General features: G+C 42.1%; 1 protein-coding gene across 1 annotated transcript; it reads right to left on the reverse strand.

Moving 5' to 3' along the window:
• Window positions 1–6,900: 6,900 nt before the first annotated feature.
• Window positions 6,901–13,101, reverse strand: LOC306753566 (uncharacterized protein; the record flags this gene model as incomplete). Its single annotated transcript, XM_079237451.1, has 3 exons — window positions 6,901–7,529; window positions 10,026–10,673; window positions 12,100–13,101. 2 exons carry the CDS (start codon window positions 13,099–13,101, stop codon window positions 10,128–10,130), a joined length of 1,548 nt encoding a protein of 515 aa, XP_079093577.1. The 3' UTR covers window positions 6,901–7,529; window positions 10,026–10,127.
• Window positions 13,102–14,761: the final 1,660 nt, after the last annotated feature.

Consider the following 14,761-nt stretch of genomic DNA (forward strand, 5'->3'; position numbering starts at 1 on the left):
ATTGTTGAAAACAGTATTATATTTAGTTGGCATGTTGGATTTAATGCAATAAAGATGGTGAGGAGAAAGGAGTTTGTTATCATAACAATTCCTTTTTTTATGATAACCACAGGCAAGTTTAATCTTCTTAAATGCCACAATATCATAGTTGTTTATCTATTGATCTGTGAAGATTTTATTTTCTGGATTTTAGCTGTCCATGTTTTACCATGAAATGTCAAGATCTATCACAGAATAGTGTTTTACTCGTTGTAAATCCAGAGTTATGGAGAAAAGGATCCGCTTCATAGAAAGTATCCCACTGTGGAGGACTGAGTAAGTGGTTCGTCCTTGTCCTGTTGAATGGTGAGCTTTACTTTGAGGGATGCGTGCTGATGGAGGCCTCAGAGACAAACAGGCCTGCGGGCAGAAGCTGGCGGCATGTTTGCTGACAAGCCTCTGTGAAGACACAAGCCGCAGGATCTTATATGACCATGCCATTTACTACAACACAGCCAGAGCACCATGAATGGAGGCCTTTTCTCACTCTCGTCCTCTGTGCATGTAAAAAGAAGTGCCTCTCCCAGCTCCTTCCTGGCAATAAATCCATCATATAATTCAGGTCCATTGGGGGTTGTCCAAGGCGACAGCACTGGGATATTTTGTCTGAGTGGGAGGATTAACACAACCCGTCAGAGAATATCTCAAGCAATTCATTTAAAGATGTTTTTACCAAGGACAAATGCGTATACGCAGCAAGCACTAAACTGTTTCAAACCGCAGAAGAATGACAGGAGGAGCACTAAAGCTTTATAGATTGTATTCTCTCTCAGTGGCGGCGCTTCAGCTTATTCATAGATGTTTGTACCTCCAACAAATCACTCTTTATATATTATGAAGCGGTTTTGAATGATGTACTGGAAAACATACAGGCTCCAGACAATGTATGCCTTGTTAAATGCACAGATGTTGGATATTTACAACCAAACAGAGCTCAGTCTCAGTTTAAAAAAGCAGCGTGCCGGGAAGATTAAGTGCAATTGAAAATGTTTACGTTGGAAGTCACCAAGGTGCTTCCCTGCCAGAGTAGATTGTCTATGTTATTGAAAGTGTCTGGAAAACCCCCTGATTCCTATTGAGTCGTCTGGCTTCTTGTCTGTCTGGGAATTTTCAGGACAATATTTAAAGACAGTGACTGTTTTAGCAAAGGAAGGCTGTAGCAGAGGGTTAAATCAGTCTGAATTTTGAAGTCTGATCTGAACAGAGGCAATATCATTAAGAGTCTGCAGCATGCAAGCGGCTATGCGAAGCTATGCTTAGACATAGCAGTGCTTTAAGCTAAATGCTAACAACAAAATGCTATCATTTGCTAATTCACACTCAACACAAAGTACAGCTGAGGTTGACAGGAAAACATTTTTCTTCTTCTTTTTATTGCAGGTGTTTGGTCACAGACCAAAGTATTGGACAACTTTTGACCTGATGGTGGTGCTGTACCAGATTTCATGGCAATCCATCCAATCCTTGTCAAGACATTTGACTTAAAAAAACAAAATGTCAAACTTGTGGTGGCGCTAGAAGAAAAGTAAGTGCATCAATAAAGTGATTTGGCTTCATCCTCTGGGGACCATGAACGTCTGTACAAAATGCCATGGCAATCCATCCATTAGTTGTTGAGATATTCCTGTCTGGACCAAAGTGATGGACAAACAGAACAGACATCAATCTCGTAACTGCTTTGCTATCGGTCTGAAGACGGATAAGCCTCTGAGGACAATGACTTACACTTTTGTGGCTCCGGTGTAACCAACGAGTACTCGGCCCAAGACTTCCTTCTCTATGCTCTGCTCATTGTTGTCAGTCCGATTAGCAACAAATGCTAGAATGGAGTTAGAATTGAGAGATGACGACCTCATTGTTTCTCAAGTAACCAGTTCACAAGCTTATCCAATAAAAAAGCAAAATCATCATCAGATGATAACCGGTGGGTTATGAGATTGCATGCCGGCAAATGCAGTCCAACCAAAGCCCATAATAGAATAAATAAACATTTCCATTACTGATCTCCTACTTGATTTACACCAACCAAGAAAGATATCTTCCATTGCTATTTGTAAAAAATCAAAGATTCTGCAGGATTTCCTTGTTTGTTTTACCATTTGGCGTTAATCTTCAGAATTCTTACTTACTTTTCACTCTCTTGACTTTGTTTTTTGATTCACTTATAAGTCCGACCAAGATTGCCATCCCCAGAGCCAATACAAATTCAAGGGATGTTGAACTTTAATGCTGTTCTAACAAGCCGATCAGGTGATGAGTGTTTGGCTGACGGTGTTCCTCAGAACTCAGCTGGTCTCCTCCTTTTTGGACCAGCATGTCATTTTAAACATGTCATGCTGTAGAGAAGACAGAAACTGTTTGCTCAGCTGTGGAGCTTCACAGCAACATCTGGACGTAGTCTCTCGTTAGCCTTACACAAGCACAGAATAGCCTTGGCAAAGGCCAAAAAGAAAAAAAAAGGCAGACTGGCACCTCTCATTTGGCCTCAACAAACACAATTCAGCGAACAGGTAGGTAAGGTGAGGAGGGGATGGGTTTTGCCATCTGCCTGCAGTCTATACACTGAACATACTGTGGCAGGGAGAGACATTTTCCGGAAGCATCTGCACGTAGGTAGACTGTGTTTGGAGAGGTTACTAAGGCCAGGGTTTGGTATTTCCAGGTCATATTTCAACAAAGCAGGGCCAAGTGAAAGCCGTCGGAGACGTAGCAGAGGAACGTGCTCAGCCTAAAAAGAGCGTCTTGACAGGTTGGTTTAGGCACAGAGCAGAGAAATTCCTTTGCAGTTCTGTCATCCCTTTGAGATTAAGAACAGTGCTGAGGTCAGCCGTAGACCAGCGAAGGCGTATAGGGCAGACATACTAGGCTACTTTCTCACTTACACAACCAGCAGTGTCGTATATATTTATAGAGAGGAAACGACATTGTGCGCTGAAACAGAACACATGGGAGTCATCTTCGAGTGGGACTGATGATGAATTGTGTTTCTCTTTCAAGCTGGGTGGTATCGTGACTTGGGTGGTATATGGAGGGATAGCACAAAGGATTTGCTTTTCTTTGATTGTTGATCGACTGTACGGTCTGCCTGTAAGATCATCATACACTTGCATTAATCTGTTTTGTTCACTTTAAATTGCCTAAAAGAAACTCAGAGAGATAATAGAAATGGTAAATGTTTTTTCTTTTTTTTAAATGTTGTTGTTATTTTGTTGACAACAGAAAGAAAACTGAAAAACCCTAATTGATCATACACATTTTTCTGTTGAAAGGGAAAGCAACTTATCTCTATTATTATCTCAATTGGCAACAATTGATTTAAGCTTATAGACAATCATATACAAACAACCCTCTGACAGGCACAGTTTTCATCCTAGGAGCCTGAAATTTGGCCAAAAAGCCAAATGTGTCATGGTGTGTGTTTGTGTTCATGCCAGTTGGCTCGTTTCACTTTCACTCGTAAGGAAACATTTCCAAATTTAAATAGTCATTTACATCCCCATGGAAAACTTGTTTTTGCTGATCTCTGAACTTCTCATCTTGCTGCAGTGAAGGGCCGTGACATCCCTGTTTGGTGTGGTTACCATGTGCAACAGACCACATTTCTGACAAAAACATGCTTGTAACTCAATTGCTTTTCCGACTGGTGTTAAGTTGCCCTTTAAAAAATATTTTCAGCTTACCCATGGCTTTTCTGTTCTGTTATTATAGGTCAACATACACATCAACATATATGCCAACATATGCGTCGTACCAACTTGACTAAATATGTCACCAAAATCAAATTTTGATTAGAACTACATATCATAACCTTAAAGCGGCTACTGTCTCTTCCTTCCTGGCTCAGTGTTTTAGGAGGCTGGTTGGATCCATTAGCACCTAGCTGTTATTCAGGATCGGGCCTCTCAGACTGCAGTGGTTCAGCCTGCTGTGGTTTTCCATCCAGAATCTGAACAGACCAGGAAACAATACTCCTCTGGACAGGAATCGAACACTTGTGATATTAACAACATCCTACTCATGTATTATTTTTGGGTGGATAAGACCAATAGGAGGTGGCTGTTCTAAAAGTTGGTGTTGTTCTTGGTCTAAATCTCTGTCTGAAATTCCTTAGTCACTCCAGTATTTACAAAGGCGGCACTGTGCCTTCGGTCTGACAAGATTCATAGACAAAGTATGCGGAAAGGCTCAGACTTGGACAGCAGGCCAAGACATGGCCTTTCTCAAAGTCTATTAGGCTTTAGGTTGCAGCAGACATCTGAGATCCAGGCCTGCAGACCTGAAAGTGATCGCTCTGAGGATTGATGGTTGTTTTGCAATTCCAACTTGGTATTCATAGAGCATTCTGAACAAGATTATTTGTTGGAAAAGTTAGATTTCGGTCTAAAGATTTGAAAGAAAGATCTTTTTAAAAGTCATACTTTCTGCTCACTGCCAAAACAGACCCCTCCTATCGCAGGCAGAGTGTCTGGAAAATGGAAAATATTCTGACACAGTTCATGACTAAACTATAAAATATTTAGTCTTTGCTCCCTCAAGAAATACATAATTTAGGAGTAACAATGCTGCACTCATGATTCTTCTTGAGTCCAGTAATTCAATAAGCAAACATGGCAAATATTCACCAGTTAACGTTTCTCAAATCTGAGGATGTACTGTGTTTAATAACATTTTAAAGTAAATAGGTGTGGGCATGTCTGTAGCTATTAACAAAACACTGAGGTCAAGAGTCCAAATGGTCCCACAGTGCATCAATCTCACGAAAAAATGTTGACCACCCACCACAAACCTTTCCAATATTTTCTACATTAATACAACTGTTCATTTTTTCCACTTTTCATTTAACTTAAATATACATAAAAGATACAACTGTAACATGCTTTATCGAAAATATATAAATCCGGAAGATGTTAATTAAAAAAAGAAAGAAACTTTGACTGAAAGTTCCAATACAGCACAATATAGCATTTAAATAAGCTATTATGAATGAAATATAATATTATGCCTATCGAAATGATGGTTGAACCTTACTTTAATATTATTGGTTTGAGTACATGCATGTAAGCCACTCTTTATTTTGTCTTTTTTTTTTCCACCATTCTTAATTAATGTGAGAGTAAAAGCAGTTGAGAGTCCACACGTGTTTTCTCTCCATCTCGTCTTTCTCTCTCACACACAGTACAGTATGTAGACTTTATGTACCAGAGACTTTATGGTACATCATTACTACGATGTACTCTGTCCAACATTGTAGAAGGTACGGTGAGGTACACTTACATTACGTTCTCTTGTCATGCTGTCCTGTAGGCACAGCAGGTAAGTTAAACATATTGATTTCTCTACAAGTTGCAGAAGTTTGCATGGGTCTTTAGAGCCATACTTTCTATAGAAATACTTCATAATATTTTTTTAAGCCTTTCCAGAATAGAGAGCACAAGCTAAACTGAGCCTAAGGATATGGAGTAAACTGTGCATTTATCTGCTCTATTGTTAACTCTACAGCGTAAAGATAATATCTGTGGCTATTCCTTATTTTGGTTTGAAAAAAAGATCACCTTTAAAATTCATATGGTGAATTTGTTAGCAAACACTTGTTTATTTACACATCCAGCAGTTACATTCTGAGTTTTTCTGTTTTTTGGTCTCTACCCCATTCTGAGGGGAATATCTGGCTCTTTACCTAATGCTCCACGTTGTTCACCAGCTAGCTAACGGAGTCTGTCTGCTGTTTGGTGCTGAGTACTGTGTTTTTTGTGTGGATTATGATTGAAAACATCTGCCTGCTTGGGCCGAAAGCGAGACAAAGCTTTTATATCTTTTAGAAAAGATATCGATTATTGCCACTACACAATTATTTTACATAGTTCATGTTTTAAAACGAATAACGGCGTAATGTAACGTTAGCTTAATTGTAACATTATCCTGCTACTACTGATAAAATTGGCAGTGACAGTTGTCATTTTAGCTGTAAAATCGGCGGTTGCTGGTTAGAAAAAAAAATTCAGGTAAATCTGTCACTGTTATCATAAACTGCATCCGTGCAGTGCTCAACAGGCATAGCAACAGTGGGGGCAGCGTCCTCAGTGGTATGCCTATGGCCCTGATTTGGGGGTTTTCTCTAGGAAATTGATAATGGAATTCATCACTATTTCCTAACAATAATATCTGCATAATATCTAAACTCAAAAGTAATGAAAGGATTAATTGATGAGTAAAACAATCTTGCCTCTGGTCTATACTATTATGAAATAATATGATCATTTGGTGCATTTTGCATGATGCTCTCAACAAATAATAAAGGCCTCTGGCACTTGACGTCACCCATCTATTTAACCGTCAGGGGATTATTGACTCTTTACAACCTCACTTGCCATTATAACACAATAACTCTAACTGCTATAGGCTGCAGACACAGATGGTGGTGAGTGACAACGTGCTCAGGACAGTTAACAGTTTGCACGTGTCATCCTCCATCTGTCACCATAGCTCTCCCGTCAGTATTACACATAATAAAAGAGACAGAAAGTGGGGGATGTTTCGTGATGTGGATGGATTATACTAGTTGTCAAAGGCGAAGCGGTGTCCTCTGATAGCAGCAGCAGCAGCTTGTGTGAGCAGAGTGGTGAAAATCTCAGACAAGATTTAAACAAACAAGAGACACAGACGCTGGCCTGGCTTGCCCGGGCCGCCCTGACAGAATAAGGCCATGAGAGATCACACACTGCCATCTCCAGATCAGCCTGAGAAGTACTTCCACAACTTCCACAACCATTTGGGATTCTTCTATCAGACTCAGTGAATGCATAAATAATGTCCCATAGTCAGGGTCAATGAAATGCTGGCATCAATTATGTTTTATTTCATATTGAAATGTGGGACATTCAGCGGTTTATGCACATCTCTGAGAGTTAGTTAATTAAGACGTCCGACTGTGTGAGAAACGGAAGAAGAATCTATTGTATTGCAATTTGATCTCAGCTCTGCTTCTCCAACTTTCCAGTCTCCTTGCTGATTATTCTTCTGACATGAAATGACAACCACATAGCAGTGAGAAAACCTGTCCAAGCTCTTTATTTGTAAAATATCTGTGGAATAGTGTCGATGATATAAATCTTGATATAGCATACATTAAGTTAGGTAGTATCCAGACTGGTGTAAGCTGCCTGAAAATATATTTCTTCGCAATAAAAAAATAGCCTAGTATAAAATAAATTAACATTGTCATAGAAATATACCTTTTATCTTTCTATTGGTGGTTATTGAATAGTAGTTTGCTTTATCTTCCTCATTATTTGCCGCTACTTCTCATGAAAAAGCAAAAGCATAAATTCTTGTCGAGGTTTGACTGCCACTCCTCCATGCTTCTGTGCTTGCGTGACGTACAGCTGCAGGTCGACTCTTGGGGGTGAGTTTTCCCTTTGGAAATATCCCCACCTTCAGGCCGTGCTCTGGTTCCACCGGCTGACAGCTTGTCTTACTGGCATCAGCTCCTGCTGGAAATAACATGACAAAAGAGGGGGGAAAAAATAATTTAGATTCTGAACTGAGCACCTCGGATATCTCAGACTGAAATATGTAAAGACTGGGCTTCTTCTCAAGGCTTTTCATCATTCGTTGATGGAGCCATAGAAACTGTGTTAATCTCTATTGTACTGAAAGCGAAGGTCTGCGTGTGCGCGTCGTTGTGAGTCATGATGCCTCGCTTGTGGAGGAGCGCTGTAAACCAGATTTTATCAAGTTGTACTGTGGAGAAAGCTGTTTGCTTGTGCTGCCTGTGTGAAGACCAATGTAGGTGTATACCTTGAGGGTGAGGGCATTGTGAGAAGGGAGGGCATTTATGCCAGTACTTGTCTTTGCAAGTGAGTTTCAAGGCGACTTCTATTCATGGTCTAACCCAGAAAACTGCCCTGGGGCACAAATGAGCTATGGCTCAATATTGACCACTCCATTCTGCAATCAAAAGGCAGTTAATTGCGCAGCAACAGAAACACAAAGCATGTTCGCACAGCATGTAAATACAAAGTATAAATTAGTGAACACAGAGAATACAAGTTAAAACAGTTGAAAAATAAGTTGAAATGCTATAACATGTTGCCTTTGGGTATTCATCAAGCACAGACCTGAAAACAGACTACAGGTGCCAGTGACATTCAGCCCAGAGCTGCAGAAACCAGTACTCCTACGCAGGAATAATACCTGGCCTCAAGACTGCTGTGCACCAATTAATATGTTGTAAGTTGATTAAATAGAATTGTATTTAGGAATGTGCAACATTAAAACACGATATTATCTGAAGTTATGGAGTTTTTCAATTTAGATTTTGTGACAGGACATGTGTTCATTTCAGTTTCAGTTTTGGGGCCCAGGGGATCTGGATCTGTTTTGAAACAATAAAGAGCTGCTTGAGTATTAAGACTACGGTTGGGGAGTGTGTGTGTGTGTGTGTGTGTGTGTGTGTGTGTGTGTGTGTGTGTGTGTGTGTGTGTGTGTGTGTGTGTGTGTGTGTGTGTGTGTGTGTGTGTGTGTGTGTGGCTTGGTTACGTACAACAAAATCTGTTGTGTTCGCCATTTTAACACTGAACCTGCTCTGGGTGATTAATTCAGATGATTCAGGCATTTAAAATGTCAAATGCATCGACGCTTTGAAAGACTTTGAAAGCGAAAAGAAAGGGCAGTGTTTAACAGAAAAACTACATTACACTTACCACTCATAAAACTCTCGTCTCATTTTATAAATGAAAGCTCAAGTACATACACTTTTCCGACACGTTTCTCTGGCAGCCAGCCTCGACCTGAAGTTTGGAGCGTGTCTCTCCCTGCAGCATAATGTGAGGAGCTGCTTTACTGTGCAGCGGTGCTTATGTTTATATGGACGTCACAAATATACCAAGTTTGCCTCACTCCGTTCTGGCATGTGGCCAGAGGGTTTTATGATTAAAACCAGATTGTGCTTGCCCAACTCAGAAAGGCCAGAAAAACAGATTGCAGTTACGCATACTCTGCACAAGAGGGAAGTACAGAAACATCCACTGTTTCTGTAGCATCTGTAAAGGTGGACTTTTTTTTAAGGGACTGTATGTACTTTTTTCCCCTCAACTGCTAGAAGGACTTTTTCACAGATGTGATCTTGTTATTAAGTCTGTTCCTAGTTCCCAGTCATTAATTAAACATCTGACTGTGACACGAGAAGAAAGCTTTAGTTTCTCCTCAGCAACACGGATAACAGTCAATTCCGCCAATTCTGAGTCAGAGCGATGATTATCCTGTAAATATAATGACGCCTCTTTAGTGTCACATGATTGGAGTCAAGCGGCTGTGGGGTCTTCTTTCGCCAAAAACGACTGAGCTCCTGCCAACTCTGTTCCCTCGACGTGATGACTAAGTTACACTGCAAAAAAAAGTATGTTTCAAGATGTTATCTTGCTTTTTTGCTGTCAGATTACAGTGATTAAAGTGAGAAAAATTGCCAAAATTCAAAGACTTTTTAAGATGCTAGAATTTATCTTGCCTTAATTTTGAGTTATGTTCTAAGATGTTTAATAACCAATGTCTAATCTTGTCCTGCAAGATCAGATATTCCTCAAAACTACTAAAAAAAGTGTAATCTTACTTCAGCAAGTGACATTTTTTCAGCCTGCTGGTTGATTTTGACAACACGCGTCACCAATCTGAAGTGTAAATACTCATTTCTCATTCCACTTGCCAAGGCAGACACATTTTGCAGTGTAGTGAAGACTGGGAAATCATGTGACATCAACAAAAACAGACACATTACGCCCCCTCCACCGCCGCCGCCCACACACAGACATCACACACACACACACAGACATCAAACACACGCATAAACCCTTTTCTGTAACAGGGAAACACTGCAATTCATTTACTGACTTTGAAAACTACGCTGCCAGTAAGCACGGCAAACGTCATCAGCTGAGAGCACTGATGGAAACATCAACAGTGTAAAACAAGAGAGAGAAATCTGAACTTACCATGAGTTGTTCCCCTGCCTGGTCCCATTCTGACCTCCACTCGCTGCAGCAGGGTCTCATGTTTCAGGCCCCCATGGCACTGGGGCAGATCACCCCCCTCCCTCACACCATGCTGATGCTCTGGCAGCCTCCCGCAGGGTAGGCAGGGGTCCTCACAGGCTTGGGAGGCGGGTACGGGCCCTTCCCACAGCGCCCGTTTTGAGGGTAAAGAGGAGGCTTCTGAGTTCTTGAACTGGAGGTGCTGTTACCAATGATGACCGTAGGGTCAAGGCTCTGGGGGTGCGGCTCAGGATGAGTTTGGCCAACGTGGTTGGAGTCTCTGCGGGGATAGAGGTGAGGCGGGTGGCCGTTTGCACCTGTCCTTTCGTGGTTGATGTCCTTGGTGATGCTGGGTGGAGTGAAGCGGCTGGTTTTGACGACTGATGCCATGTGAACAGGGGAGGGAGAGTTAGTTGTTAAAATGATGCGGTCTTCGTCGATGTGTTGCATGGCCTGGACTGGAACAGGCTTGTGATCATGCAGCTGGCCCACCCTCAGGTCACCTGGATGAGTTGAGCCGTGAAGGTTAATGGACGCCCCCTGAGAGATGCAGGGCGTCTCCTCGCTGAGGTCAATTCTGGCTGTGAGACGATCAATCTGCTGGACCACCTGAATGACAATAAAGAGACTCTGTACTTGTCCAAACTGAAGTGATGGAAAGAAACTAAGTACATTTACTCAATTACAGTACTTTACTCACTTATTTCTATTTAATCCCACTTTATGCTTCTACTTCACTGCAATTCAGAGGGAAATATTGTGTTTTTTACTCCACACTATGTCTTTGACAACTATAGTCATCAGTTACTTGTCAGAATAAGACTTTACTTAAACACATTTGATAAGCATTTGATAAGCTTATACAATACAATGCATTCCTAAAATTCAAACTAGTGGTTTCAAACTTTCTGGGGCTTGTAACCCTTCACAAAATAAAAAGTGTCTAATTCTGGCTCCTTGTTATATTTCAGATGAGTTGTTCGCAGTTCAATCAAGAAGACTTTTCCCCTCTGAACAGCTGGTATGCTTTCATGTAATGGAAGAGGTAAGTCTTTGCAATATTTTACAAAAAGCTACAGCGAATATACAGCTAATACAGAGAATATACACAAAAAATGTATATAGATCTGTGACGTCGCATTTAGTTTTATTCCTCTTTCTTCTCCCATTAATCACCTCACAGCCCCTCAGATGTGTCTTGTGACCCTGAAGAGGGGCCCTGACCCCTTCGTTGGAAACACTGGACTTAACTATCTGTATATAAAGTACACCTCGGCCAGCTACAACAGAACAATTCTGATTTATGCATTGATATATCACTAACAATCTAATGATATCTTATATGATTATATATCAGTAATGGACCAGTTCTTTCCTCTTTTTTTTACTTTAGCTGATACAACTTTCTCCTACTTTTTCACAAGTGGTATTTAGCTGCAGGATTTAACCTTGTAATGGAGTAGTTTTACGTTATGATCTTGGTACATTACAGTAAAGGATCTGAGTACTTCTTCCACCACTGCCAAAGTGTTTTTTATGTCCTCTGGTTTTCAGCTGTCTCTATTCACAATCATGGAGGTACTGTATTTCATTTGTAATGTTGTTTCAATCCAATGTCAAGCGTTGCACATATGCATTCAGCTGTGAATCAAAGCTATTGTACAGCTGCATGCAAAATGGATACTGTAAGAGCAAGGTATAATTTAGTAGAAGTCTCAAGCCAGGCTTTTTAATGTGCTTTTTAATACGCTGCCAATTTCTGCAGCGTTCTGCAAAAGGTCAGTGCAAATCGTTCTCAATCACAGCTTCGGTAAGAGACGATAGGTGAGTCACAAACATGCAGTCAGCATGCAGGCACACACAGACACACATGCCGGCATGTTCTCATGAACATGTACACACAGATACACAATGTGTCAATCTATCTTTTTAAATGTCACGAGTATGGATAAAAATCTGAGACACCTACATGCAGACCTTCATCTTTAGACGCCTGATGTAAAGAATAGACATCTATAATAATAGACCCTCCTACCTCTTTCATCTCCACGTGAACTTGCTTCAAACCCCCCAACACATCCTCCAGATTTGTCACCACTTGTTTTATTTGATCCCTCACAGAATCCTGCCTCCTCTTCTGCTTCGCCACGGCCGAACCCTGGCACTGATGGTCCCCGTTGGTTGAGGGCTCTGGACTGCTGTTGCCAGAGGGTGGGACGCAGGGCTCCTTCTGTCTTCTTTGGTTCAAGTGTTTTTGTGGGACTTCAGTGGGGAAGAAACCTTTACGAGAGCCACCGCGTCCATTACAGTCTTCCTCTGATCCACCCTTCAGTCTGCCCCGGTCCTGATGGCTATCTCTTTCCTCCCCTCCCTCAAAGTGCACAGGCCTTGGTCTGCAGTGGCCATTTGGCATGTGTAAATGACCCAGATAGGGATTGTGTGGCTCCGAATGATAGCTCTCAGAGTTGCGTCCGAAATCTTCTTCCTCCTCTTCCATTGAGACATACTTGACTGTCCTCCGGTGCCTGTGACCCTGACCTTTGACCTGAAGATGGGGGAGAGGATGCGGTATTCCGGCGTTAAAGGGGTGTGCCCTGGTGTCGCTGTGCACCACACAGCCACACTGTTCTCTGACAGACGGGTAGTGTCTCACCCCAGGCTCCGGCGGGTTGCTCCACTGGGCAGGGTTCAACTCCCATGGGCAAACTTGGCTCAAGTCGTCTGACTGGCTGTAAGGGCCCGGCCCTGCGAACACAGGCCTCCTCTGTGGGCTGCGATGACCGCTTCTCTCAGCTCTGTCCGCTACGAAAGCTCTCCCTCCTCCGTCTTTAAGCCGAGGAGCCTGGGTGTCTCTCCTGCAGTCCAGAGATGTGTGGTCCGTCTGTCTGGCTGATGCCGGTTGGTATCCCAGCCCACCGTGATGGCCGTACACTGGCTGCTCATAGTGGACGCAGCGCTGGCAGGAGCAGGGGGCGGTGGTGTTGATGTGCTGAAGAAATCGGTGGTGTCCCGTTGTTTCTGAGCCTTCTGTGTACATGTCCAAAGAAGTCCAGAGGCTTGTGTGGGAAACGCCTTAGAAAACAATTGGTTACCTCCCCTCTCTGCTCTCTCTAGCCCAGTCATTCACTCGCTCTGTTTTCCTCATCTGAGTCTTCCCACAAGAAAACTTTTCTTCAGCTCTTTTTTTTTCTTCCTCTCTACCCAAGACTTCTCCCTCCCCTTCCTTCCTGTCTGTTGTTTCCCTTCTCCTTCTCTCCTGTAGTTGTTAATCTCTGCACCAGTTATTTTCTTTCCCGAAAATCTCCTTCTCATACTTCTCCTAACTTTTTCTCTACTTCTTCCTCACCCTGTAGCCCTCTCTCCTACACGGGGCCCCTCTCCACCTCCCTTCCTCTCTGTCTCTCTTTCTACCTCTCCCGCCTCGTTGTTCTGTCTCATTTGCTGCTGCAGGCTTCCTCTCTCTCTCTCTCTCTCTCTCTCTCTCTCTCTGTGTGTGACTGTGTATTTCCCGTTTCCTCCCCTCCCCTCTCCCGCTCTCCTCTCTTTCTCCACCTCTTACTCCGTCTCCTGCCTCTGGTATATTCTCTCACAGAGTCGATTGTACCTGAATTCATGAATTCCTTCTTTTCCCCTCCACCTAAAATCCAGCCGCCCTGCGAGTCTTCTCCGGTAAAGGATTTCTGTCTCTCAGCGAGTGCGGGAAAGAGTCCCAGCTCCGGTGCTGAGCTCATTAGCCCAACTAAAGCCTTTGCACTCTGCAATTAAACGCTGCCTGGGATTCCTCAGCCGTAGACCGAAGGAGGAGGTGAGGGGAGGGTAGGGGAGGGGAGACGCACAGGGGGAGGTGGGGTTTCAAACATACACATATGAGGGAGTAGATGGCACTCTGAGTCAAGGAGACAGAGCCACTGCCTTTGTACAAGGGAACATTTTTTCACAATTCAGTTTTTTTTCCACCAATGCCTTCCCCTCTTTGTCCTTTGTCATTCCTGTCATTCCCACTCTCTCATTGTCTCGGTTAAAGTGGCTTCACCTCAACAGTCGAGCAAAACTTAACTCTGCTGAGGCAAGCACAGATATTTTTGTTGAACTATATAGAAAATCACGCACCCTTCTACCTCTCAAGTCCATACAATGGTGTTTACATTGTTGTTGTAGATGAAACACAGCTGGAGTGACTTTACGTATATATATATATACATATATACATATATATGTATATATATATATATATATACATATATATATATATATATATATATATATATATATATATATATATATATATATATATATATATACTGTAGATAGTATAAAGATTAGATTCTTGAGGTCAAAGGTCAAGGTCAGTGTGGCCTCACATCCGTCCCATTTTCATGAGCGCAATATCTCAGGAACGCCTTCAGCACATTTCTTCAAGTTTGGCACAAACGTCCACTTTGGGGACCTCTCCGCTCAAGAAGGAACTGATTAAAATGTTGTGGTCAAAGGTAACTGTGACCTCATGAAACCCATTGTTGGTCATAACTCATATTCATATGCTATTTAAGACAATTTCATACAAATGTTGCATAGGATAAAATTATGAAGTGATGACATTTTGAACAGATATGGATGTTAACTGTTATGTGACTGGTTGACCGAAGCATGCAACAGTGAGGCGGTACTTCCAGTTTGAATAAATGTCTGTTAAGTCA

Source organism: Taurulus bubalis (genome assembly GCF_910589615.1).
Source record: "Taurulus bubalis genome assembly, chromosome: 1".
NCBI lineage: Eukaryota > Metazoa > Chordata > Actinopteri > Perciformes > Cottidae > Taurulus > Taurulus bubalis.